The sequence below is a fragment of the Sinocyclocheilus anshuiensis genome, unplaced genomic scaffold, assembly GCF_001515605.1.
Source record: "Sinocyclocheilus anshuiensis isolate Anshui unplaced genomic scaffold, SAMN03320099.WGS_v1.1 scaffold1297, whole genome shotgun sequence".
Lineage (NCBI taxonomy): Eukaryota > Metazoa > Chordata > Actinopteri > Cypriniformes > Cyprinidae > Sinocyclocheilus > Sinocyclocheilus anshuiensis.
This window is the reverse complement of record NW_015548271.1, coordinates 243,648-271,499: the sequence shown is the minus strand read 5'-3', so window position 1 is coordinate 271,499 and position 27,852 is coordinate 243,648. Positions and strand designations below refer to the sequence as shown.

The window sequence follows — 27,852 nt, the reverse complement described above, 5'->3', positions numbered from 1 at the left end:
ATTATGGGTTATGAAAGGTTCATATTTTGGTTTTGGGAGTCCCCAACAACAGGTTGACATGCATGCAAGCTCAAAAAACACTTTTTATTGTCTTATAATATGCATTTATTTTTACCTTATTTGCTCAAGGACTCCTAAACGATTTGCTCAATGACTAATTTTTCCAAACCCCTTCTTTGCGTGACACTAATCTGCGGTGATTGGTCCGATTGGTCTCATTTTCATTTCATCTCGCCTGTAATGCCTGATAAAGCCGCGTTTGTGAGCGCAGTGCTGCTTTGTGTGCAGCGTTACCGGGGAAACAGCTATTTTTACCGCCCCAAAGGTGGCACCTAGTGGCAAATAATGAATTTTTTTCTTTCTGCAAAAAGCAAAAAGACCAACAAGTGGGCGGGCAATATGCTAATATTTCATGTTGATGTCAACATTACTTGGGATTCAGAGCTGTGTTCCACACTGCATGAAAGGTCATTTTCAAAAATCCATAATAGGGGCACTTTAAGGCTAATGCATTCAGCTCTCTATCTGTTCAGTGTGGCTAGATGTTTTTAGTGTTTTTTTTTTTCCCTGACCGAGTGAATCGTGTTTCTAGATAAACCACAGGGACCTCTAGTGGTCAAAACGAATATGACACAGTCACCACTGATGGTCTTTATTTCACTTATTTGAGGGGCTAATTCATCTGAATCCAACATATATTTAATTAAATATATATTAATAAATTATACAATTTATAAATGTCTAAAAATTAATATTATAAAAATAAATGTATATTTAATTTTATTAGCATTTTTTATTCTGATATACATTTGATATTTTAGATTTTATTTATTTATTTTTTGCATTTTAATTTTTGTTGAAGTTTTGCTAATTATGTTTGTCATTTTTATTAGCTTTTGTTCTTAAAAACTTGTCTGTCATTGGAGTACATTTTACAAAAAAAAAAACTATTTCAGTTTATCTACCTCAAAATTTCACATTTAATTTAGTGTATTACTTGGTGTTACTACAATTTTTTTCAGTGTATGTAGTTTTTTTGTTAAGCTTTAGTTTTAGTTTATTTCATTATTTTCGTACTTAAACTTAATGAAAAAGAGAATTGTTGAAATATAATATATATTTTTTAATATTTTATTTTATTTCCAGTAATGAAGATGTTTTAGTTAATGATAATAACATGACGCTACAGAATGATTGATGATAATATACAGAATGATTTCTGGATTATTTTTACATTTTTTGCCTGTCAACTTCTAGTCTTTTTAGGGAAACTGAATGAATATTTATGTTTATATTAATTTCTATATTTTTATTTTTATTATTTGTATTTTTACATTATTTATATTCTGATTTACTTTTTTCTGAATAAAGCTGGAAGAATAACTTTTTTTTGAGCATTTAAAATGTTTAATGTATGTAACAAAAAGTAACGGTCTTAAAAGTACAGTAGCAGAAACAGCTGGTTTAATTAATAACAGGTCACCGTGAGGGTAAATGTTTAAGGAAAACTCAATTACTTGCAGGAAAGCTTGACTAACATAATAAATGACAAAGAGAAAGAGCATGTTTGACGTGAGTCCTAATGACACAGGATGAAGTCTGTCAGGGGCCACAGGAGCTGATGAAAAGAGGTTTGAGGTTCTCGCCAAACTCTGCAATTAAGAGAACGCTCCCCTCCGTTCTGTTTATATAAAACAGTGCAGATCTGATTTTAATGATGGTGAGAACGGGCGACTTTAAACCCCCTTGTGAAAACATGACAGACAGATCGCTTACACATCCTGAACAGAGCATCGAGAGTCTCCGTTCATGAACCCAAAGTCAACAGACGAGACTCTCTGGCTCTGTGCTTCTGCTCCAAAACCTAGTATGCACCTGCATAGACAGCTTTTAACACATTATAAGCATGTTTCAAATGCAGTGGCTGCTGAATACATTATAGTGCCTTTTAAGATCCCTTATTTTAAATAAATACTAAGGCAGCATTGCATTTTATTTGAGAATGCACTGCAAGAAGCTCAGTCCAAGATTATGGACAAAATAAGAGAAACTTTGTTAGAAAAATCTCTTTTATAATCCCATATATAATTCATTCAGTACTGAAAATTATAGATTGAATTGAATTGTACAATGATATGTGATATTTGTATTTTTTGCTATTATTTATATACTATTGTAGGAATATTATTTATGTACTATTGTAATGTATTGAAAATCAGTTTTAATCAGAATCAGAATCAGAATGAGCTTTATTGCCAGGTATGTTTACACATACGAGGAATTTGTTTTCGTGACAGAAGCTTCCACAGTGTAACAGAATGACAGTGACAGAACAAAAAAAAACACAGATAATAAAAAATAAAAAATAGAACAAGTAAATAAGGAATAAAAATATATAAATCGACAATTGTATGTGCAGGTATATTACAATAGACAGTTTTGTATGTACAGGTACTGTATATTATGTGCAAATTTTAGGTGTAGACTGAGTATGAGTGCTAGATAAATAAGTGTATGAGTGTATAAATAGTGTGTGTTCCACAGTTGATCTGTTGAAGATCTGTGTGAAGATGGGGGCCAGCTGGTCAGCACAGGATTTCAGACAGACTGGTGTAACACAGTCTGGGCCTGGTGCTTTTCTCCTTTTCTGCTTCCGGAAGACCTGGCGCACCTCGTCTTCGCTGATCTGAATTGCAGGTGTGGGGGAGAGGGGGGTTGCTGGAGGTGTGAATGGTTGTGTGGAGAGGTGTTCAGGGCGGGTGTGGGGTGTTTTTTCAAACCTGCAGTAGAACTCGTTCAGATCGTCTGCCAGTTGTTGATTCACCGCAGTTTTTTTTTTATTTTAATTTTAGTGTAATTTTTAATAGTTTATGTACTTTAATCATTTTTATTCGTTTTTGTTGATAATATTTATAATTAGCTTTAATTTATTTTCATTTTTGTTTTAGTAATTTTATTACGTGCTTATGTCATTGTGTGCTTTAGTCATTTTTATTGGTTTTTCAATATTTTTAGCTTTAATTTTTTTTTATTTTAAGTTGAATTTCAGCAATTTTAGTTGAAGTTTTAGTAATGTTGCTTTGTGCTTTTGTAAGTTTTTATTATTTTTCTTTAAATATTTCAATTTAGCTTTATTTTATTTTATTTTAGTAATATTGGTTCTTCAACTTATTTTAGTTAGTTGCCAATGCAATATTTGTAAAAAACATTTTTTTTTTTTTACGTTGCTGTAAGTTTTGATGTTATGTTTAATAATACACTTAAGTTGTAATTTTCAAAAATTAGTTGCCAATGCAACAGTTTAAGTTACTGTACATGTTGATTCTATAAGTTTATCATTTAATTCATATTTTATATTTTGTTTTTTCTATTTATTTTACTTTGTCAATTAATGAAAATAATTTTTAATAGTTTTAGTTCACAATAACAACGCTAACTTATAAATATCACATATTAGTAACATCCTAACACCAAACTATTATAATCAATAGTGAGTTGCATCTCTCGTGAGCTTAAGTGGTCTATATAGTGTGTTCCAAAGTGGCGACTAATGAGGTTGCATGTTGGTTATGCCTACTGTATATAGACAGTAGACAACAGACAGCAAAGCAGTGCACTAGTTTCTGTATCAAATCCTCTCTTTTTTGGTTTTGTTTGGCTTGTCCTTGATTCCCGGTGTGTTTGGTCTGGCGTGAGGCGTCTCCACTCTGCTGGTCTCTGTTGATCTCATTGATCAACCAGCTGGACTGTTTATAATGATGAACTTGATGTAATAAATCTCATAGATTGGCTTTTCATAACATGTTCTTTAAAAATAGAAGAAAGAAAACATCCAAAATACACTTTCAGGTTTATTTTATTGCACGTTATCCATTTTTGTGTTTGTAAATTTAAATTACAATACATATCTTTAAAAATAAAATTTCCTCCACAACGGCAGCCCTTAACATACACCAAACTAAGCAGTTTTAGTCCTCTCTATATTCTGAAGGTTTTTACTGAGGGGTTTGTTCATATATCATTCACATTTATTTATACAATATTTTATTCCTAAAAACATGGTGATTTTTTCTGTATTATATTCACTCTAACAAAATGCTGGGTTAAATACAACCCAGCGTTGGGTAAAATATGGACAAACCCAGAATTTAACCCAACCGCTGGGTCAAAAGAACCCAATCGCTGGGTTTGTCCATATTTTACCCAGTGCTGTGTTGTATTTAACCCAGCATTTTTTAGAGTGTTTTATTGTTACTTTCATTCTTTCTTTTTTTTTGCTGAATTTCATAGGTTTTAGTGAAAACAGGATCTTATTTTAGACTAGTGGAAAGAAAATATCCAAAATACATATTAGAGTTTTTATGTTATTGCGCGTTATCTATTTTCGTCTGTAGATTTCAATTAAAATACATATCTTTAAAAGTTTTTTCTCCACTTCAGCAATACTCACATACACCAAACTTGGCAGTTTTATTCCTATGTATATTCTGAAGGTTTTTATTGAAGGATTTGTTTAGATATCATTCAGCTGAGTTTTTATCGCATTTTATCTATTTGCGTCTGTAAATGTCAATTACAATTCATATCTTTAAAAGTTTTCTCCTCCACTTCACCAGCACTTTCATGCACCAAACTTTGCAGTTTTATTCCTATGTATATTCTGAAGGTTTTAACTGAGGGGTTTGTTCATATATCATTCACCTGAGTTTATACAACAGTTTATTACTAAAAACATGGTGAAAATATAGTTTTCTGGCTGCTGACAGTATTTTTCTGATTTATGGAGTGATAAAAAGAGATATCCAAAATCCCCTCTACAAAAATGTTTAACTCTAATATGTCAACAAAATCAAACAAGAATTTTGAATCTAGCTTTATGCGATGTTCAGATTTATCTTCTGGAATTTTATGCAAGTTAGTGCATATTCAATTAGATAATGCGTCGATTGCACATTTAAACACTTTAGAAAACTTCTAATACACTTTTTTTTTTGCAATTCTTAATGTAGTCAATCAACTGGTATGTATGGTGATATCTATTAGTTACATTTTTTATCCTGTTCACCTATTGTGTTTTTGTCTTTTAGGGCCCCAGGGGACCTGACGGCCCTCCAGGAGAGCCAGGCCCTGAGGGCATAAAGGTACCAGCGTCCCTAAAGACCCAAAACATATACACACATAGAGAATTATATGTGGCCCTGGAGCACAAAACCAGTCTTAAGTCGCTTGGGTATATTTTTAGCAATAGCCAAAAAAAACATTGTATGGGTCAAAATTATAGATTTTTTTTTATGCCAAAAATCATTAGGATATTAAGTAAAGATCATGTTCCATGAAGATATTTTGTAAATTTCCTACCTTAAATATATCAAAACTTAATTTTTGATTAGTAATATGCATTGCTAAGAACTTCATTTGGACAACTTTAAAGGCGATTTTCTCAATATTTAGATTTTTTTGCACCCTCAGATTCCAGATTTTCTAATAGTTGTATCTCGGTCAAATATTGTCCTATCCTAACAAACCATAAATCAATGGAACGTTTATTTATTCAGCTTTCAGATGATGTATAAATCTCAATTTCAAAAAATTTACCCTTATGATTGGTTTTGTGGTCCAGGGTCACATATCGGCATGTAAAAGTTAAAATCTTTTGTTCTGGGAAAACATTGTGATGGCATTTATGTCTCTTGTGTCGTATACCAGCTTCCTGTTTCAGGAGAAAATAGATCACACAGGATAGAAAACTGCACTTTCATGGTGCTTTTCACACCACTACAAAACCCAAAACAATTGCGTTGTGATTTGCATTACAAAGCTGCTGAATGATCGTGATGAACAGACACACGTCACACATGCTTGACAGCTCGACTGCTTTTGTTTTGCAGGGTGAAAAGGGATCGCCAGGGAAGATTGGAGCTCCTGGATTCATCGTAAGCAACTCTGAACACTTGAAAATCGATTCAAAAAGAAAACATTTAGAAAAAATAAATAAACTTTAGATAACATTTTCCGTAGAAGAAGAATCTGACCAAATCTTCTCTTGGGACGTCTTCATATGGAAAAACTGCTTCATCTCAAACCACACATCATGTAGATTTCAACCGCAGACAGTTTTGAGCTCATTTTGGTTCAGAGGAGATCAGCAGTGTTGGGAAAAGTTACTTTTAAAAGTAATGCAATGGAATTAGATACATTTGTGTTATTTAACATATTTAATTATTGCAGGTTTGCGTCATATTCTGAGTTTGCATTTCACTGTTTTAATTCATTTTGATGAATACTAAATCAGTTTTTTGTGAGTGGGATGAATTAATGCACATTCACATTTAGTCTAGAACTACAGTAACATCATGTTCACACAGCGCACACAACGCCTCTGTACTCCCGATTTCTCCCAATATGGGGACAGGAGACTTGTCAGTCAATAAATGGGAAAACAAAGTAACTGGAATTACTTTTTTGAAAAAGTAACTCAGATATTTTCTCGTAAATTAAAAAAGTAATGCGTTACTTTACTAGTTACTTGAAAAAAGTAATCTGATTACGTAACTCGCATTACTTGTAATGAGTTACCCCCAACACTGGAGATCAGTAAGCTTCAGTTGAACTCTTTCATGTGTGTTTGTGTTTGTTTGTAGGGTAAAGCTGGAGTTCCAGGGAAGAGTGGAGCAGCAGGAGCGCCTGTAAGTCTCAGTCTAACAATTGTAATGTTACCATCTTTATTTAAAAACACTTCATATTATAATATACTTTATTTAAAAAAAGTAAAATATTATGTCAGAAATACTAATATTTTTGTTTAAATCAATACTATTACTTTCTTTTAATACTCAAAAGTATCAAACTAATTGCATTAAAACAGTACAGTATGTTGCCAAAATACTGTTATTTTTGTTTAAATAAATAATATTATTTTATTTTAATACTCAAAAGTATTAAAATAATCAGATTAAAACAGCATAATACATTACCAAAAAGGCTCAGATTTTTAAGTAAATACTATTATTAATACTCAAGTATTAAAATAATTGCTGTGAGTTAGTAAAATATGTTGACAAAAATACTATTATTTTTGTTTAAATACATTTTATTGTTTTCTTTAAATTTTCTAATATATTGAAATAGTCATAGTAAAATACAGTGTTTTTCTAAAAATGCTATGATTTTTGTTTAAATTAATACTATTTTTTGAGTACTCAAAAGTTTTAAAATAATCATATTAAAATAATAAAATATGTTGCCAAAAATATAATTATTTTTGATTAAATAAATAGTGTAATTTACTTTTAATACCCGAAAGTATTAAAATAAGTGTATTAAAATATGTTGCTAAAAATACTATTATTTTTGTTTAAATAAGTATTGTTGCTTTCTTTTAATAAGCAAAAAATATTAAAATAATAATATTGAAATAGTAAAATGTTATTTAAAGAAAAATACTGCTATTTACTTAATACAATTTTCTTTTAGTACTGAAATGTATTAAAATATAGTATGTTGCCAAATATGTTTGTTTAAAATAAAACCCATTATTTTATTTTATATTCATGGATTTTAACAATCTGACTTAAATAGTAAAAAATGTTGTCAAAAATAAAAAAAATTTCGTAGATAATTGCTATTATTTTGTTTTAGCTATCAAAATTATTAAAATAATCGTTAAGGAACCAGAATTGTAAAGTGAAGTCTCCTTATGATTCCCAACCCTATTTATCACATATATAGCAGGATGTTGAGATATCTCTGGTCTGAGAACGCCGTGTCGAGCGTCTGTGTTTTCCTGTAATAAAGCGTGTGTGTGTTTGCTGTCAGGAAGTGTGAAGTGTGTGTCGAAGCGTTTAGTGTTCACACAGGCCTATTTAATGCTCTCCAGCTCACAGCGTCCTCTAGTGACTGACGGTGAACGTGTAGTTTTGCCAGCCGTGCTGTTCGGTGTTTCACAGCCTCATTAAATCGCTGCGGATTCATTCATAACTCAGATGATTTATGATGTTTAAACCGCAGGCTTCCTGTGAACAGGTAATCCCTGCTTTAATGCTGCAGATGTGTGGAGATGTGATCCAGTGACACAACGGTTTAATAATAGTGAATCAGAGCACTAGGATATGCAAATACTGTCAGAGATGACTGGTGAATGTTGACAGACGGTTAGCAGCTCATTTAACAGCAAATTATACACTAGTGTTCAAAAGTTTAGGGTCTGGAAGATTTTTAATGTTTTCGAAAAATCTCTTCTGCTCACCAAGGCTACATTTATTTGATTAAAAAAAAATAATAATACAGTAATATTGGGAAATGTTATTACAATTCAAAATAACCATACGCTATGTAAATATATTGTAAATTTATTCCTGTGATCAAACATGAATTATCAGCATCATGACCCCAGTCTTCAGTGTCGCATGATCCTTCAGAAATCAGTATGCTGGTGTGGTGTTATATTGGTTTAAAAAAAATAATAAAATAAAATATGAGCGAAATATGTTGCCAAAATATTATTTTTACTTAAATACTGTGAAAACTAATATATTATTGATACTTAAATACTATAGGTATATACTTAATATACTATATATAAAGGTATTAAAATAATAAAATAAAAATGGTGAAATATGTTGATATGTTAATATATGTAAAATATTATTTCTGTTATTATTCATATTAAAATGGTCAAAATGTTGCCAAAATATGTTTGTTTAGTTAAAATAAACACTATTATTTTAATAATCAAAAGTATTACAATAATTTTATTGAAAATGTAATATATGTTGCCAAAAATAGTTTTATTTAAATAAATATTATATTTTAATACTCAGTTATTAAAATGATCTTATTAAAATGGTAAAATGTGTTGCCAAAATATTATGTTTGTTTAAATGAATACTATTATTTTATTTTGATACTCAGAAATATTCAAATTGTAAAATGTGTTGGCAAAAATATTGTTTTTGTTTAAATAAATACTATTATTTTTTTAATATTCAAAACTTTGAAACTAGCCAATTATAAACCAGGTCCATGCCTTAAAATGAGTGGATTTATCATGATTTTTTATTAAATTTTTTTGCTTGAATATGAAGCCCGTGAAGTGAAGGTATACTTGAGAGGGTCACGTATGGAAGCGTTTATGACTGTTATTAATGCATCTTTGTGTAAGTCATATTTACTGCTGGAAAATTAAGTGCACTTATGACTTATGATGAATGGGGTGATTAAAATCCACCGTCGATGTTATTAAAGCACTACAGCACTCACAGTATCTGCAGTGTGTTGGTTTGAGCAGTCATGGAAACTGACCATCGAGTGTCTCTATTGTGGGAACAGTGAGATTTCACTGAGAAATACTCTGATAAGACAGGTGAACGTTAAAGCCAGTGGTTCCTGTTTCTCCGCGTATCGGCGTCTGATAAAGATGGAAAGAAAAACAGATGAAAATGAGAGCAGAAAGGCTGTGGGTCCCTGCTGGATTACGGCTCATGGTTACATTTCCATCATAGAAACAAACACAAACTCAGACATTTCCATTCTGTGAAGGAGCAATGTTTTACTACTACATCATAAAATGTGTTTAACAAATCACTAATAATTGATGTGCTTATTTGGACAGTAGCTTGTGACTTCTCTGCACCTGTGTTAATATTTGTGTTCTTGCATTGCTCAGATTTTGCTCTTTCATAGCTAATATACAGTAGGTGTCATTTAAGTGTTAATTTTTCTACTAAAACTCCTTTGGAAAAATAAAAACACACAAATGAGTCATTCGTTTGCCTTCCAGTATAAGTTTAGAGCTGTAAAATGAATGTGGAAAGCAGCTCCGAACATGATATTCTGAGATCTCATTTGTGGTATTTCTGATCTGTGAGTCGTTTTTTTAAACGGAACAATGTGTAATCTGATTTTATGATGTCTGAACATGTGTATGAATCACATATAATCAGAGTTTGTGTGTGTGTGTGTGTGTGTGTGTGTGTGGGTGTGGTGTGTGTCTGTGTGTGTGTGTGTGTGTGTGGTGTGTGTGTGTGTGTGTGTGTGTGTGTTGCAGGGTAAAGCAGGTCCTCCCGGAAGCACAGGTGTAAAAGGTCCTCCAGGTGAACCTGTGAGTATTACAACGGTTTGCGTTCTTAAATGAGCCTCCTTTACATATAAAGGGCTGTTCTTTATGAAGAAAATAAATTAAAAAGACTTATTATGCATGATACAGCTTTACAGCAGCACGTATAGTGCCAGGTTTAGTGTTATTTTAGTATTATTTCTTATTTTTATACTAGTATACTATATAATATATATTATAGCATTTGTGTGTGTGTGTGTGTGTGTATGTATATATGTATATGTAATTTATAATAATTTAATCATTTTTATATTTTCAGTTTTCATTTTTTTAGTTTAAGTTTTAGTCATTTATTTTAATTTTATTTTACTCATGTTAATTTTTTTATTTTGTTGAGTATGTTGTCATTTTTATTAGTTTTAAACATTTCTATATAGCCTTAATTTTATTTCAGATTTAGTTTTAGTCGTTTTAGTGCTTACACTTCTATAACACTTCTAATTTTCATTAATCTTTAAGGTAAATTTTTTCATCTAATGTTTACATATTATTCAAGCTTTTTCAATGAACAAAAATGATTTTTAATAGTTTTAGCCTTTAGTTTAAACTATAACAACGTGATTAAGTTAACTGCATGTCGCATTTAAATAAAACACAGTTTTGGACTGCAATAAACATGATTGAGTGTAGATTGTATGTAAATAAGCAAAAATAAAGATCTAAAACTGCATCAACTGAAGGATGCTTGTTTGCACTGCACATTGTGTTCATATGGCCAGCAATGTGCTTAAACGTCAGAAATGTGCTGTGAACAGTCTCAGCAAGCATGCATGACGTGACTCGTTGATGCATCTTTCTTGTGCAACACATGTAAGTCATGATGTGAAGACCTACGAGGGTTTGTGAGGCGTTTCGCTGCTCGTTGTGGCATTTCTGGCGTTGAGCGCGAGTGTTTCGTGTCATTACGTCTAAACGTAATCAGCCGCTCTGTCAGCAGATGAAAGATTTTAACAGCGTCTCTGGAAGGGGTTCGTGTTTCCAGTCTTTGATGCCGTGTGCATGTCAATGTCCTCGTGTTGACACATGCTTATGCGCACATTTAAACATGCATCCACACTTTTATGCTGTTCACGTGTGCACGGCAAAATTCAGTTCTAGCCAGGCGTAATCGAAAGATCTCTTCACATCCTGCGCCAAGGGCGATTCATGTAAATCTAATTTATAATATCTAAACAAGACTGTTTATGGGAAAAGTGTTTGAATTGTGCATGACTTCATATTTATTTCATGTTTATTTGATTGTTTAGGGCTCCAGAGGCCCTCCGGGGGACCCGGGCCCAGATGGAGAGCAAGGTCACGAGGTACTTCCTGAAAGAAACTGAATTTTTGTGTGCAATGGATTTCTTCTGTGTTCAATTATGCAATAACATGCAACTTAAAAAAGGGATCATTCAGTACAGTGCAGAGTTATATAATACTGAATTCAATATGGATGACATAATATAGGCACACGAAGGAGTGTAAAACAACACTGTGCACTGCAGAACCATTCATAAAAGCACATTTTAATAATTTAGTAAATTAATTATGTTGCAGGTTATTTAATTTAGCATTATTTCTGTGTTTCGAGTCTGATATATGAGCCACACGTGTTATTTTGACTTCTTGTTCTCGTATGCTTGTGTGTTTTTTTTGTGCATGCACAGGGACCTGCAGGACCTGAAGGAGAGCAGGGGCCTGTGGGTGAACCTGGAATCAAGGTGAGGCAAAACCCTGTAAAGCCTGACATGAAACAATAGACAGAAATGGAAATCGAAATGGAACAGATGATTGAAACTTTAAATTAAAATATTAAAAGAAATTTTGCAAATGTGACCCTGGACCACAAAACCAGTCATAAGGGTCAATTTTTCGAAATTGAGATTTATACATCATTTGAAAGCTGAATAAATAAGCTTTCCATTGATGCATGGTTTGTTATGATGGGACAATATTTGGGGAATCTAAGGGTGCAAAAAAATCTATATATTGAGAAAAGTTCTTAGCAATGCATATTACTAATCAAAAATTAAGTTTTGATATATTTATGGTAGGAAATTTACAAAATATCTTCCTGGAACATGATCTTTACTTAATATCCTAATGATTTTTGGCATAAAAGAAAAATCTATAATTTTGACCCATACAATGTATTGTTGGCTATTGCTACAAATATACCCCAGCGACTTAAGACTGCTTTTGTGCTCCAGGCTCACATATGTGTTTATTGTGGAGTTTTATATCAAAAGCATCAGGTTTTTATGGCTCATATAGTCTGATGTAGTTAGAATATGGAGGAAAAACAGCTGTTTTATTCAGAGTCCCAAAGTGGGCAAAAATACGCAATTTGGTGCAGATGCTGATATTTATATGGACTAAAAGTATGATGAAATTCTGATGCTTGTAATGTAAATCAATGAGGTCTTTATAACAGTACAGCAGATACTGACATAAAATGATCTAAATATCCTCAAAAGATCCTGATGATCAGATTTGAGACTCACTAATTTTCTAAAAAATGATTGATGGAGAATCAAGTAAAGCCAAGCTGCTTCAGTCCAGTAAGTGTTCATCTGGAAATATTACTACAGTTATTCCGACGTTTACTTGATAAAAATCAGTAATTTGACAGCAACAAGACATGTGAGGCATGAGCTGAAGGTGGATGTTTGTACAATTATACTGAAAAAATATGATAGAGTAGGCTTTATAGGTTTAAAGGGATCCGAAAATGACCATATTTCTAACGCTGTGGAACACAAAAGGAGACATTAAGCAGAATGTCCAAGCTGCTGTTTACAATGAAGTGCAATGGAAATGGATGATTTCTACTGACAAGCTCCAATAATAACAGTATAAAAGCGAGAACTGTTGGCATTTGCAACTGTGTCTTTCTGTCTTTTTCCAGGGTGAAATGGGGCCTGTCGGAGAGGAGGGTGAACTGGGCCAACCGGGCATCAGAGTGAGTGAAGCGACCTCATTCCCGTCAACGTGATCCATCAGTGTATTTTCATTGCTTCAACTGACATGAGCCAACAGTGTCAATAATCTGACAGAAGGACCCTCAGGCTCACACACACTGGACGTATTTGTCTCTGGTTACTGAATTATTCAAGCAATTCTCTGTGTTTGTTATTGGATATTATGACTTCGGGAGCAGCGTCCTACCCGAGTGAATCTCATGAAACCTGACATGCATTTTTCCAGCTCATATTTCACCCCAAAATAAATCATAAATTTCATTCTCATTACTGCATTGTGGAACATTTTTTTATATGTTATTCAAACTGGAAAATATTTATTCACAATCTTGCTAATATTGCAATCAGATTTGTTGATTTAGTAATACAAATAAACATGTCTGTAATGGTTAATAGGAAAAACAAATAAGCACATTTCTGCCGCAGTTTCAGCTGGTTTTTGGGATGAATCCCATGATGCTTTTCCTGGTCTTACATGTTACTGTTTGTTTTAGGGTCCTCCAGGGCCACCTGGAGAGGACGGGCATCAAGGGAAGGACGGACCAAAGGTGAGACTCCAGATTAAGTTTCCTACTTGCATTTGCATTTACATTGATGCATTTATCCAAAATGACTTGCACTGCAACATATTATCATGCATTTCCTGGGAATCAAACCCATGACCCAGTATTGCTAGCACCATGCTTTTATCATTTGAGCTACATGAATGCTTTTACAAGTTTAAGTGATTTTCGTTTTTTGAATAAAATTAGGCATTTTAATATTTGTTTTTAAAATTCTTGCTAGCTCTAATACGATAAAATTTAAGATTTTGGTTGAAACTTTACTACTTTAGCATTTTATTTAATTTTAATTTTTAATTTTATTTTTGTATTTAATTTTTTTTATATGATCTATTTTAGAGAATGATGAGAAATGCACAATGTGTTGTTGCACAAACCTGTTGCCTCATAAACAATTTTCTGGCAGTTTTTATCACTATTATGTCAAAATTGATTTATCAAAGTTATATAAATAACGAAATAAAACAAAGTTTATTGGAGTACATTTTACAAGAAAATGCTTCTTTCTATTTCAAAATTTCATGTTTAATTCAATGTTACTTGTCGTTTCTTTGAAAGGTTTCACTCAGAAGTTGCTAGTAAATTTCATGAATAATTACAAAGTAAATCCTTCAATTGTTTTTCAGTTATTCTACGCCAACAGTACACAAGTTGTGTAAAAACTGTTTGCTGTGAATTTTTTCTTTGGTTGGAATAGTATACACTTGGGAAAAATTTTGTGTTTTATTCACCATATTATGTTGATTCCCAAAACCATTGTACCAAAACCCACACAGTTTTGGAAAAAAATTCTCATTTAAGGTTTGTTTTTATTTTGTTAAAACTCTCAGGGTGAGCCAGGCGACCGTGGACCAATGGGAGAAGTCGGAGAAAAGGGCGAGATAGGTGACTCTGGCCCAATAGGACCTCCTGGAGATCCTGGGAAAAAGGGCTTCCCGGTGAGTGATGAAAGAGTGATGGAGTGAATCTAATCTGCATTTGTCATTTCATTGTGTATAGTGGACAAAATGTATTTTGAGATGAAATTTGATGATGATGATGATTTTTGAGTCTAAAATTTATTCTGATAATGTGAAGTTAAAGCAGATGTTTCTTCATCAGGGACCTGAGGGCAAACAGGGTCTGCCGGGTAACCGAGGACGTCCAGGAAAAAAGGTAACCAAAACTTGTGGATCAAAATAAATTATGGCAACTAATTTGAATTAAATCAATCGCATTCAAACAATACATGGGACCATTTCATTTTAATTGCACAAAGGTGGAAACAGAAGTCTTTACAGGCTATTGTGCAGTATTGTGTCAGAACTAAAACGGACCTAGAATAGAGCCCTGCGGAACTCTTTTTCACTTTGGTTTGTTTGGGATGCATTCTGCTCTGTATTTTCACAATACAGTCACTTTTTTCTTGTCATTCTCACTTGTAAACAACTCAAACCAGTCCTGCTCATTGATATTTCCATCTTACTCTTTGATAGGGTGAAAAAGGGCTGCCAGGTCACTTGGGAGAAATGGGCTCATCTGGCGAAATCGGACAGACGGGGGAGAGAGGACTCAAAGGTGCTCGTGGAACCAGAGGACCCGCAGTTAGTGTGCTTTCTCCTTTCATGCATCCCTTCACTCTTTCTGATGTTGAGAAATAGCTGTGCAAATCCCAAAGATGATTAAGTAACTTAATCACCATCACAAAGGGACTGCAATAGCAGTGCAAAACAATACAGTCTGAATGAGACGAATAGATGCACTGAATTTATTAACAAGCGGAAATTTGGGAATATTCTGAAGCTTGAACCCACAACCTCAGCATTATGCTGTTGTATATGATTTTACCACTAGGGGAGCCCTAGACAATAGTGTATTATATGAATAATTGTTAGTTAATTAGTTCATGTTAGACATGTAGACATGTTAGTGGGTTATTTTGTTAAAGAAATGAGGTATTAAAAATATGTACTATTATTTCTGTATGAGCTGAAACAGTGAGTTACAAGACCGTAATAATTTTCTAACATGCTGAGAATGAGTTCTATTCTCAAACTTGCTGCTTTTACAGGCTGAATTAAGGCGTGTGTAAACATTCGCAGGATTTGGAATTGAACCAAAGCTTTTTGATGGGATTTACACTAATGCCATTAGAGATACTAGGGACTAATCCGCTTTTCTTGTACAATGCAGTTAAGCGCCTGCTGATTTGGTGGTTTTAGGACGGATTTTATAAGCAGAGAAAATGTCTGGGATTGTTTTATTTTGCCCCTGCTTTTCCCTCAGAGTTTAACGACATCGTTGACATGTAAAAACAAGTGTAGTTGGGGAAACTTAGCGTCTTGTTTTCATAAGCAAATGGTTTTCCGAGAAGTCATAATGGGATGAGCAGCAGGAGTCATTTTTTTTAAGATTCTATCCAATAATGTGTTTTTCAGCACAGGAAACTCAGGTTATTTTTAGCAGGTTATTTGTTGAGGTACGACGAGTATGCCACAAAACACAAGCTAACGTACATGTGTGTGTTTTGTTCATTACCTTTCAGGGTCGACCAGGAGTTATGGGACCTCAGGGAGAGCCAGGACTTCAAGGTTACACAGTGAGTTTCATGCATACAAATATATGCACTTATGAATGCTTACAAAATCACACTCACATTTGCAGAAAGTTTTGGGAGTGAACCTCTTAATTATCGTTTTTGTGTATGTTTGAATAAAGGAGTCTTTCGCTATGTTTTTGTGAACGTAGACCAACCAGACATGATAATCGATTAATTATCTCAAAACGTTCAGTCTATCATCATTCCTAAAAAAATTTTTACTTTGGATTAGACAAGGAAATTGTCTATTTTTACCTTTATTTTTATCTTCACTGTTTTTCTTTAACTATAGGGTCACACTGGTAAGCAAGGTCCAGCAGGGCCCCCGGGACCAAAGGGAGAAAAGGTTATATATTCAGCATATTTTTATATTTTGAATGATAATCTCAGTCTAAATGCCATATTTGAGTTACATTTAATGCTTAAAATTCTACGCAATGTATGCAGATATGCTTTTTTTCAAAGCAGTAAATCATATTGTGAATGTTTCTATAATTAGTGTAAAGCCAGTGTTAAAACAAATTGTTAGAAACTGAGTTTGACTGATTATGTGTTCTTCAGGGTTACCCAGGAGAAGACAGTAAAACGGCAGGACCGCCTGGGCCCTTAGGTGAACCAGTAGGTCTTAATTTCCTTTAACTTCCTGTTTTTGTCCAACACCTGGACTGAAATCAGTAAATAAAGAGGCAGTGACATTTACATCACTTTACTGAAGAAATAAGACAACATATCAGTTTTGTGTGCGTATAGGGCGCTCCAGGAGAGAAGGGCGAACGTGGGGAACCAGGAGAGGACGGATATCAGGTTAGTGTCTCTGTAAGGAGGAATTTCATGCTTTGTAAAAATCATTCTATTAGCTATTAACTATTTGAACACCTCAGAAACTGCATAGTAACACCCTAGCAACCACACAGCAACATAATCAAAAACTGCATAGCAACACCCTAGCAAACACACAGCAACATGATCAGAAACTGCATAGCAACACCCTAACAACCACACAGCAACAAGATCATAAACTGCATAGCATCACCCTAGCAACCACACAGCAACATGATCAGAAACTGCATAGCAACGCCCTAACAACCACACAGCAACATGATCAGAAACTGCATAGCAACGCCCTAACAACCACACAGCAACATGATAAAAAACACTCAGAACACCTCAGAAACTGCATAGCAACACCCTAGCAACAACACAGCAACATGTTAAAAACCACTCTGAACATCTCAGAAACTGCATAGCAACACCCTAGCAACCACACAGCAACGTAATCAGAAACTGCATAGCAACACCCTAGCAACCACACAGCAATATGATCAGAAACTGAATAGCAACACCCTAGCAACCACACAGCAACATGATGAGAAACTGCATAGCAACACCCTAACAACCACACAGCAGCATGATAAAAACACTCAAAACACCTCAGAAACTGCATAGCAACACCCTAGCAACCACACAATAGCATGACCAGAAACTGCATAGCAACACCCTAGCAACCACACAGCAACATGATGAGAAACTGCATAGCAACACCCTAACAACCACACAGCAGCATGATAAATAAACATTCAGAACACCTCTGAAACGGCATAGCACCATGATGAGAAACTGCATAGCGACACTGTAGCAACCACACAGCAACAAAAAATCACTGGAAACACCTTAGCAACAGCATAACAGTGTCTTTTTGGACGCTGGTTGTTTTCTTTTGCTGATTGTTCTTCAGATGATTTCCTTCCAGTTGATCGAGATTGAGCTGGTCTGGATCCTGCAGCGCTGCAGGCCTGTTTTCATCACAAACAGTCCACACTCACATTCATATTTGTGTGTGTGTGTGTGTGTTTTAGGGTCATGCAGGGGTCACAGGCGCCCGTGGTGCGATCGGTCAGCAGGGATCTCCTGTAAGTCTGATGTGTGACCAACACTGCAGCTCTGGTCCAAAACTGCTGCTGTCCACCTATATAGACAGCAGTCAGTGCATCATGCTAACAGTGCACTGGAAATTCAGCTCACAATAGAGTTTCACCTTTGCATGTTGTTTGTGTTTGATGCATGTCTTTGCATCAGACGTTGCACCGTATGATGCCTTAATATGCTGTCTAGGTAGGTGGCTCACTAGGATTTGGAGCACAGAGTTTTTGTTGCATAACTTTCTTAATTAAGTTGCTGGAAAATTTGACATGCCAAAGCTAATGTTTGCAGTTTTTTCTTTGGTTAATTTTGGACACTGACCACACGTCTCCAGACCAGTGGGACATCACACTGAAGTGTTTGCTTGCAAAATGAAATTAAAGCACAGTCTTTTCAATCACAATTCACAAACACACAATCTTTTTTTAAAGGGATCTCCTGGGCTTCCTGGTGAAGCAGGACCCATAGGCGAGAAGGGAGTTCAGGTTTGTGACTAGCGCACTGCTTAAACTATTTATGCCGTGTGTAGTTCATATACTGTGCAGTTTGTGATTTTTTTCTGTATGCATGAAACACCTGGGGCCAGACTTACAAAAATCTTCTTAAGAAATAAGTTAAGAAATTTCTTAAGATAAATTCCGCAAAGTTCGTAAGAATGTTCTGAAGTGCATCTTCCGAGTGAACGCTTCCGGTATGTGTGACTACTGTATGTGGGGCTATCCTAACTTTAAGAAGTTATTTACGATGATATTTAAGAAGATTATTTTCAAGAATTAGAAAACTTCTTAAGTTTTGTCTTAAGAACAATCTTAAGAAAAAACATAAGAAAATTCTTCAGAAGAATTTTGATGTACTAAAATATCTAAAACTAAAACTGAATGAAAAATCAATAAAACGTATGAAATGCATATTTATGAATAAAATGTATGAATAAAAATGTATAAAAACTAATAAAAAATGACAAACACAACAAAATTACTAAAACTTTAACTGAAAATGGAAAATACAAAAATAAAATCCTCAGAATATTTAAAACAAAAACTATAATAGTTTCTTAATCATAAAATAATTAATATATTTGCAAAGATTTGCATTATGCAACCAGATCACACTATTATTTTAGTACATTTGAGATATTACTAGTTTTTAGTGATATTTTAAATCATTTTTTATTTTATATTTTCTTTTTCCTGGGCAACTAGCTAAAATAAAATAAGTTTAACTTTTTTATATTTAATTTTATTTGTTACATTTTATTTTATTTTAAATAATGATTTTTTTTAAAATGTTTTTATGTTTTAGTTAACTATAGTTATCCTGGTATGCTGCTGTATATTACAGTGTGCTTTAACTTCAGTTTTCAGTGTTATTATCGTTAATATCGACTACAATTTTTTTTTTTTCTTGACTTCTTTCATCAAACTGCCAAAAGTAAACATGTCTTTATACTTAAATTGCGCTAAAATAGCACTATATATATTCAAGAATAATTAAGCACACAACATAGCGAGGTCATGTGACTACAATGTAGCATTTTTTAAATTTGAAAAATCTTCATACTGCATACTTTACATAGTTTAAAAAATAGTATTCAGCATATTCAGTAAGCAATATGCTAGTGTTTTATGAATCTAAAATGGCAAAAGTTTAGGATCAGACTGTAGCAAACATAAATAGATTCATTTAAAACCAACAGAAGTCAATGGCAGGTCGCCTCTGCAGTATAAAAACATGTTGTGTAAGAGAATGAATTCTATATACTTTTGTCTGCTTTTTTCTTTTTGCAAATCCATCCTGGAAAGCTCCTGTAAACATTCACAGAGCCACATTCACCATCATAAATATCCCATTCAGATATCAGCCAATGAACGGCATTAAAAACCTGAGCGAAACAGAATCACAGCATTTGGCCACCCAGCGTGACTTTATTATTTTTATTTCCTTTGTTATCCAGAGCATTAAAGGAATTGTGCACTCAGAGATGCTTGAATAAGAGCTGATTATAGCGATTTCTTTATCACGGCATGGAAAAATCTTTCTTTTAATTCACTCCAATCATTCTTAGGTAACAGATTTATGTAAGGGTTTTGAATAAGTGTGTGTGTGTGTGTGTGTGTGTGTGTGTGTTTTAGGGACCCGCTGGGAAGAAAGGATCCCGAGGTCCCGCTGAAGCTCCAGGTCCTGAAGTGAGTATTTTACACCACATGTTTATGTTTGCACAAATCACTGCATAAATCAATAATAAAAAATATTATATAATTTTTTAAATAAAAATTTAATAAAAAAAAAAAAACATTTTAAAAATGCTTAGGCCTACATTTAAGATTTATGTATATGTCATGTGTTTTAGGGTCCGGTTGGTTTGCCGGGGCCCAGAGGGACAGATGGGTATCCGGGATCCGATGGGCTTCCTGGTCTTCCTGGTTTACCGGGTCTGCCTGGATCCAAAGGCCGAACAGTAAGTCAAGTCAAGTCACCTTTATTTCTACAGCGCTTTTAACAATACAGATTGTATCAAAGCAGCTTTACAGTATTAAATAGGAAAATAGTGTGTCAATAATGCCAAAGGACAATAATGAACACTCAATATTCAGTTAAAGGCAGTTCATCATTGAATTCAGTGATGTCATCATCCAGCTCAGTTCAGTTTAAATAGTATCTGTGCAATCAAGTCAATGATATCGCTGGACTGGATCTGGTGGCTACGGTGACCTCGGAATAAGAAAGAAACAAACTAATATTAGCGTAGATGCCATTCTTCTAACGATGTAGCAAGTACATCGGGTGTTATAGGAAGTGTTCCCAGTTCCGGTTGTCCTATTTAATGCAGCCTAAAAATCCTTTAACAGATTTGAATATTAGAAATGTGTTCGTGTGTTATGTGTAAGCCAGGTTAAAGAGATGGGTCTTTAATCTAGATTTAAACTGACAGAGTGTGTCTACCATACTTCCTGGTTCTAGTAAGAACTCTAGCTGCGGCATTTTGGGCCAGCTGAAGTTTGTTTATTAAGCGTGCAGAACAACCACCCAATAAAGCATTACAATAATCTAACCTTGAGGTCATGAACGCATGAATTAACGTTTCTGCATTTGACATTGAGAGCATAGGTAGTAATTTAGATGTATTTTTGAGATGGAAAAATGCAGTTTTACAAATGCTAGAAATGTGGCTTTCAAAGGAAAGATTGCTATCAAATAGCACACCTAGGTTCCTAACTGATGACGAAGAATTGACAGAGCAGCCATCAAGTCTTAGACAGTGTTCTAGGTTTTTACATGCAGAGGTTGTAGGTCCGATAATTAACACCTCTGTTTTTTCAGAATTTAGCAGTAAGAAATTACACGTCATCCAATTTTTTATATCGACTGTGCATTCCGTTAGTTTTTCAAATTGGTATGTTTCGCAGGGCTATGAAGAAATATAGAGCTGAGTATCATCAGCATAACAGTGAAAGCTAACACCGTGTTTCCTGATGAAAAAGTAACGGCCCTAGTACTGAGCCTTGAGGTACTCCATACTGCCCTTGTGATGGATATGATACCTCTTCATTCACTGCTACGAATTGATGGTGGTCAGATAAGTACGATTTGAACCATGCTAATGTACTTCCACTAATGCCAACAAAGTTTTCTAGTCTATTCAAAAGAATGTTATGGTCAATAGTGTCGAACGCAGTGCTAAGATCCAGTAACCAATACTAGGGCTGCCCTTGACTAAAGATTTTGCTGGTCAACTAGTAGTCGTTAATTTTAAGCAATATTGGACTAATCACACATTTATTAATAAACCATTTATATAATAATTAAATTATATAATAATAATTATTAAAACAAATTGATAAAAAAATAACATAATAATTAGCCTTTAATTGTCTACAAAGCCTAATAAGCACTCAAGCACGTGCATAAAGCTTGCCACAGCACTGCAGAAGAAATGATTATGAAAATGTCAGGGATAGCAGTAAGGAGGCTGCATTAACATTTTAATAATTTATTGATACACTAGTGCTTTCTTTGTTTTCGTCTTAAGAGATGAATTCGGGCGACACTGACTCGTCATCTCCACAGTAATGATGTGCCTGTATGCATGTTTCATCGGATTACATAATCGGAGAATATTTGTTTTCCATTTGAATTGGTTCATTTGAAAGTAGACATTTCACTCTCTATAGATATGTTTTCATATCTGTAAGGCAAGTATACACAGAGTTTTGGAGTGTCACGCTCAAGTTCACTGAGACCGAGACGGCAGAAAGCGCATCTTGTTTGTTTTCATTATTTTACAAAAGCACAGTGTTTTGTTTTTATTGTGAGTGCACACAAATAAATGTAGAGTATTTACAGATTCACTACATGTATTACTCTAATCTGTATGACCAAAAATGAGGGAGTATTTTAAGAGACAGTAACTGCTTCTCTAGGTTAACATTAGATTGAGCTGCCATGTAAAGTTGCTAATACTTACATATTTCAGATGATAAGCCATTTGAGGTGGATGAATGATCCACGAGCGTGCATTGCGTTTGGATGTCCAGCCCAATGTACTACTGTATTACCACAGATACCAGCCGTTAACGCGTGACTGCGTGACTTCGCCTGTGGATTTTTTTTTCTCTGACTAAGCGACTAATAAAATTTTGGTCTACCAAGCCTCTTCTGGTCGACTAACAGTTAGTCAACTATTAGGGGGCAGCCCTAACCAATACACACACATGTATAAATAAAGAAATACACTGATAGTTTCACTTGCGTACACACGGTTACAAGGAAACTGCTTTCCAAGTGCGACTAAGGCCTTGTCTACACTGTCATTTTCACTACGTTTCAGAAATGATCTCCGTCGCGTTTTAAAACGAAAACACACTAGTGTAAATGTAGCCTAAAACATCATTCTGATGATGTAATTTCTATTATATCTGAATGTTTTTTAAAGCATTCTGTAAAGTCTCGGTTATATTCAAACCTTGGTTTGGGGGAGTTACGATAAACCTTGTTTGACTTTATACACTGCAAAAAATGCTTTTCTAGCTTTAGATCTTTTGTCTTGTTTCCCGCCAAAATATATAAAAATTCTTAAATCAAGAAGGATTTTCTAGACAAGTAAAATTGTTTGTCTTGTTTTCAGAAAAAACAAGTCGAATTTAAGTGAGTTTTTGCTTGAAACAAGCAAAATAATCTGCCAATGGGGTAAACAAAGTAATCGGATTTCAAACAGAAAACGATTATTTTGCTTACCCCATTGGCAGATTATTTTGCTTGTTTCAAGCAAAAACTAGCGTAATTTTGACTTGTTTTTTTTCTGAAAACAAGACAATAATTTTTACTTGTAGATATTTTTACTTGGATATTTTTACTTAGATATTTTGGCTGGAAACAAGACAAAAAATCTAAGCTAGAAAAGCATTTTTTGCAGTGTATGTACCAAAATGGTGTAGAAGGGCTTAGATTTTTTTGTCTTGTTTCCAGCCAAAATATATAAAAATTCTTAAATCAAGAAGGATTTTCTAGACAAGTAAAATTGTTTGTCTTGTTTTCAGAAAAAACAAGTCGAATTTAAGTGAGTTTTTGCTTGAAACAAGCAAAATAATCTGCCAATGGGGTAAACAAAGTAATCGGATTTCAAACAGAAAACGATTATTTTGCTTACCCCATTGGCAGATTATTTTGCTTGTTTCAAGCAAAAACTAGCGTAATTTTGACTTGTTTTTTTTCTGAAAACAAGACAATAATTTTTACTTGTAGATATTTTTACTTGGATATTTTTACTTAGATATTTTGGCTGGAAACAAGACAAAAAATCTAAGCTAGAAAAGCATTTTTTGCAGTGTATGTACCAAAATGGTGTAGAAGAAATTGATAGTAAATTTCACAAATAATTACAGGGAAACAGCAAATAACTATTTGCAAACCTGACTTGTGGTGTTTACCAGTGTTATTTTAGTTTAATTCATATACTATTATAGTAGTTTTTAATATTTTTAAGTTGTTTTTATTTTTATATTTTCTGTTTTCTTTTTCATTTAGTTAAAGTTTTAGTTTTCGTTTTTTTGTTTGTTTTTCGAATGTCAGTAAAGACATTGTTTTTTGACATTTCTTTTCAGTTTTATTTGTAGTAATTTTAATACTTTAATTTAAAATAATTAAAACTTACATTTTAATTATGTTCAAGTTTGTTATATTTTATTAGGGTGTTTTTTGCCCTTAATTTAAAAATAAATGAATATTAGACATTTCCCTTGGCAACTAAATTAAATAAATTTGTTATATTTTATTACCTTTTTTAAGTACGTCTATATGTTTTTTTAATCATTTTTTAAATTTTGGTTTTAGTTTTAGTCATTTTAGTACTTCAACTTAAACTAAATGAAAATAAGTTTAAGTTTGTTAGTTTATTAGTTCATTTTTTGTCTATTTTTATTGGAGAAAACTCTTGATTTTACTGCATTAAATTGCAACATCTCTGCCCATTGTATTGTTGAATGGCATGTATCATCTCTCATGTTAGCATGTTAAATTCAACCAAAACTGTATTTTTGTTTCCATATTCTACTTTTCCACATTCTAGTTTTCTGCATAATTCAAATATAAAAATATCTGAAAATAATCAAGGCTTCACAGAATCCTCTAAAAGCAGCCCATTTCACCTTCATGTGAGTGAAACACTGAATACAAGACAGAAATGAGGACCTTTCTACAATCCAGACGTGATTTTCTTGACGATGAACAGGAAAGTCATTACACTTGGATGAAAGACTGTGAAGATAAAGATTAGTTTCTTTAGTATAACGTGTGCTAATGAATGGCTGTTCAATCAGACGTCCATGTAAATCAGGCTGATTTGATGTTGATGTGACGTTCTTCACATGATTGAGCTGTACTGGCTGCTTGATTTCTCTGCGTCTAATGAATGAACGCTGTTCTGTAACTCATTTTGGTGGTTTATCTCTGCTAAGCATTCACAGATGATTTGCTGATTCGGCTGATTTTGCTGCCGTGTCTTTCATTTCTTAGCCCTTTCTTCCCGTCCCGTGTGTAAACGCAGTCCATGACTGCAGAGCGGTCGCTGACGGCTCATTAGAGCCTCATTCAGACACAGCTTCAGTGTGTGAGAGACTGTGGTTATATAACCAACAGCCAAATGAGTGATGCTTTTATAACGAGCCCATTTAAAAGCAGTCTAACGAGGGAATACCGTGGTACCAGAGCCATGTTCACTATGCTCAAGAGTTTATTCTGACTGATTTGCACATGTTAGATTAATAGTGAAGTGTTGAAGACACATCTAGTGACTTCTTGGTTACTTATTTCGTTTCTGAGACTCGCTGTTTTGCGTCTGCTCTGTTCAGCGAGCGGCTGAGAGGAGCAGTGCTTTCAGTTAAAACAGATATTATGTTGCTTCTCTAATTTTACATTTAAGTATAGCCGAAATCACAGCACAGCTATTGTCTTTATCTTATGTGTATTTGATTTCATCAGACGACGGCTCGATTATAAATGCAGATTAACATCTTGGAAGGGAGTGCTGGTTATGTAATCTTAACGGGTCGCATTTCAGTCACTATTTCATATTCATTCCGTTGTATGACAACAGAAACAGTCAAATATATCTGAATTTGGCTGCATTTGGCTGCATCAAAATACAGTATGTGGGCACAGAGAGGCAAACAAATGTGATAATAAATAATAAATGTACAGCATGTTCAGAAGAAGTAAGGCTTGTGTAGGTATTGCTCAGTGCAAAGAAAGAGAAGTAATGGGAACCTGGTTTTTCTATGTTCTTTTTTTCATGTGTCTAATAGACAAGTTCTTTGAAAAACATCTATGACCATGTCTACTCTTTATGCTCTATGTTGAGTATGGTTTTACTAATAATAAACATACATTTGCATAAAGCATCCATATTTGTCCGTGACCATGTTGATTAGAGTAGATTAAAATTTTGAAAAGTATTAATTTAAGGTACATTTAGAAGAGATAAAAATGTGCGATTAAGTTGCAATTAATCACGAGTTAACTCGTGACTATCATGTGATTAATCGTGATTAAATAATAATAACAAAAAAAAATACAGCTGACTAACACAATAAAACACAATAAAAACATTAATCAAAACAAGAGTTATCTGTTTTTGCAAATAAACTCTTATTGAACACTAATAACCCCAGTGTTTACATGGTGCTCAGTGAACTTCAAAGAGTCCAGTGTTGTTTTCGTGTCTCTCTCAGTGTTTCTTCCTGTAAACATCACTGGATGAAATGTGTGTGTTGTGTTTAATTGGCTCTGTCTCTGTGTTTGACGTTACACTCTTAAACTCTTACAGACGAATCCCAGACTCAGCGCTGTCCTTCATCAGCTCATGCTCTTTCCGCCTCTTTTATGTGTTTATTCTCCACAGTGAAAGCCTTGTCTTGGTTTAGGCACATTAAAGTGTGTGAGGAAGTTTAATGTTGCGTCTGAGCGACATGCAAAGCCATCCATCAGTTCAGCTCATTTAACAGCAGATGTCATTATTATACAATTATAGCTTGGAGCTGGCGTTCTGTTTTTTTGTGCAGTATGCACTGATGCTTGTGCTTTTTGCAAGATGTTGTTATAGGAATTGTATTGAGGAGTGTTTTGGATTCTGTGCTGAGCTCTGATTGGCTGCTGCTTTGATTGACGTGTGTGTGCAGGGTCAGCGCGGTGACGTTGGTCTGGAGGGGAGGGCGGGACTTCCTGGCCCGCGGGGCGAGCTCGGACTTCCTGGTATCATCGGAGAGGGAGGGCCAGCGGGGTCAAAGGTCAAAAACCCTGAATTCTCCCTTTAGATTTTAATTTTTACTTTGATAATCTATTATATATGACGAAATGTGCAGCACACACAGTATATACTACAGTATGCACCCTTGACCTTTGACCTGTGCAGGGTGAGATGGGTTTGGCAGGCGACAGAGGACCGGCGGGTGCTAAAGGCATGGAGGGGGCGACGGGAGACCAGGGCGTGAAAGGAGAGCAAGGTGCCAAAGGAGAACCAGTGAGTGTCGTCATTTGTCATGTGTGTATTTACTCCACCTGCCATCAGCCGTCATTATCAGAGTCACATCGTCTTAGGCCACACTTACTGAACAGTACTATGCTTTTCTGGAGATGTAAGGATACTATAGTGTATATACCATGAAAATACTAGGTTGCATGCTAGAGTTTGTCAGGTTATCCTTAACTAAAACTAAAACTATAAAAACAGTTTTTGTTACTTGAAATGAACTAAACATTAACTAAATTGAAAAAAAAATAACAACACTTTATTGTGTATTGTGATTTTTTCTTAATAGTTTATTTTGGTTAGTTTCCGAAATTTCTCATTTTTGTTTAGTTTAAGTGCTGAAATAACTAAAACTGAAATAAAAATGCATAAAAAGCTATATAGACATTAAAATAAATAAATGAATAAATAAATAAAAATGACAACAATACACAACAAAATTACTAAAATACATTAAAAAGTACATAAAAATATTATAGTAATTTTGTTCGGAATTTTTTTTAAAGTACATATTTTTCTGGTCATGCTAGAAAAAGCTCTTTGTGTATAAAATAATCTAAAATATTTAAAAGTATGTATTTAAAAAATAGTAAAATAATTCACATCCCAAATGATAAGAAAAAAATTCTTAATCAGACAGTTCAGACTTTTACTTTATTTTGAAATCAATTGTAAAAATATGTATGTGCAAAATT

At 33.9% G+C, this 27,852-nt stretch overlaps 1 protein-coding gene across 1 annotated transcript in view; it reads left to right on the top strand.

Moving 5' to 3' along the window:
• The window catches only part of LOC107655744 (collagen alpha-1(XXIV) chain-like), a 118,736-nt gene that overhangs the window by 73,525 nt on the left and 17,359 nt on the right, over nucleotides 1-27,852 (top strand). Inside the window, exons 30-49 of the mRNA XM_016443317.1 lie at nucleotides 5,088-5,141; nucleotides 5,889-5,933; nucleotides 6,642-6,686; nucleotides 11,362-11,415; nucleotides 11,761-11,814; nucleotides 13,002-13,055; nucleotides 13,569-13,622; nucleotides 14,468-14,575; nucleotides 14,739-14,792; nucleotides 15,113-15,220; nucleotides 16,162-16,215; nucleotides 16,508-16,561; nucleotides 16,777-16,833; nucleotides 16,966-17,019; nucleotides 18,072-18,125; nucleotides 18,567-18,620; nucleotides 20,268-20,321; nucleotides 20,486-20,593; nucleotides 26,808-26,915; nucleotides 27,041-27,148. Coding sequence (XP_016298803.1) covers nucleotides 5,088-5,141; nucleotides 5,889-5,933; nucleotides 6,642-6,686; nucleotides 11,362-11,415; nucleotides 11,761-11,814; nucleotides 13,002-13,055; nucleotides 13,569-13,622; nucleotides 14,468-14,575; nucleotides 14,739-14,792; nucleotides 15,113-15,220; nucleotides 16,162-16,215; nucleotides 16,508-16,561; nucleotides 16,777-16,833; nucleotides 16,966-17,019; nucleotides 18,072-18,125; nucleotides 18,567-18,620; nucleotides 20,268-20,321; nucleotides 20,486-20,593; nucleotides 26,808-26,915; nucleotides 27,041-27,148 — 1,335 coding nt within the window. The remainder of the gene's footprint in view (nucleotides 1-5,087; nucleotides 5,142-5,888; nucleotides 5,934-6,641; nucleotides 6,687-11,361; nucleotides 11,416-11,760; nucleotides 11,815-13,001; nucleotides 13,056-13,568; nucleotides 13,623-14,467; nucleotides 14,576-14,738; nucleotides 14,793-15,112; nucleotides 15,221-16,161; nucleotides 16,216-16,507; nucleotides 16,562-16,776; nucleotides 16,834-16,965; nucleotides 17,020-18,071; nucleotides 18,126-18,566; nucleotides 18,621-20,267; nucleotides 20,322-20,485; nucleotides 20,594-26,807; nucleotides 26,916-27,040; nucleotides 27,149-27,852) is intronic.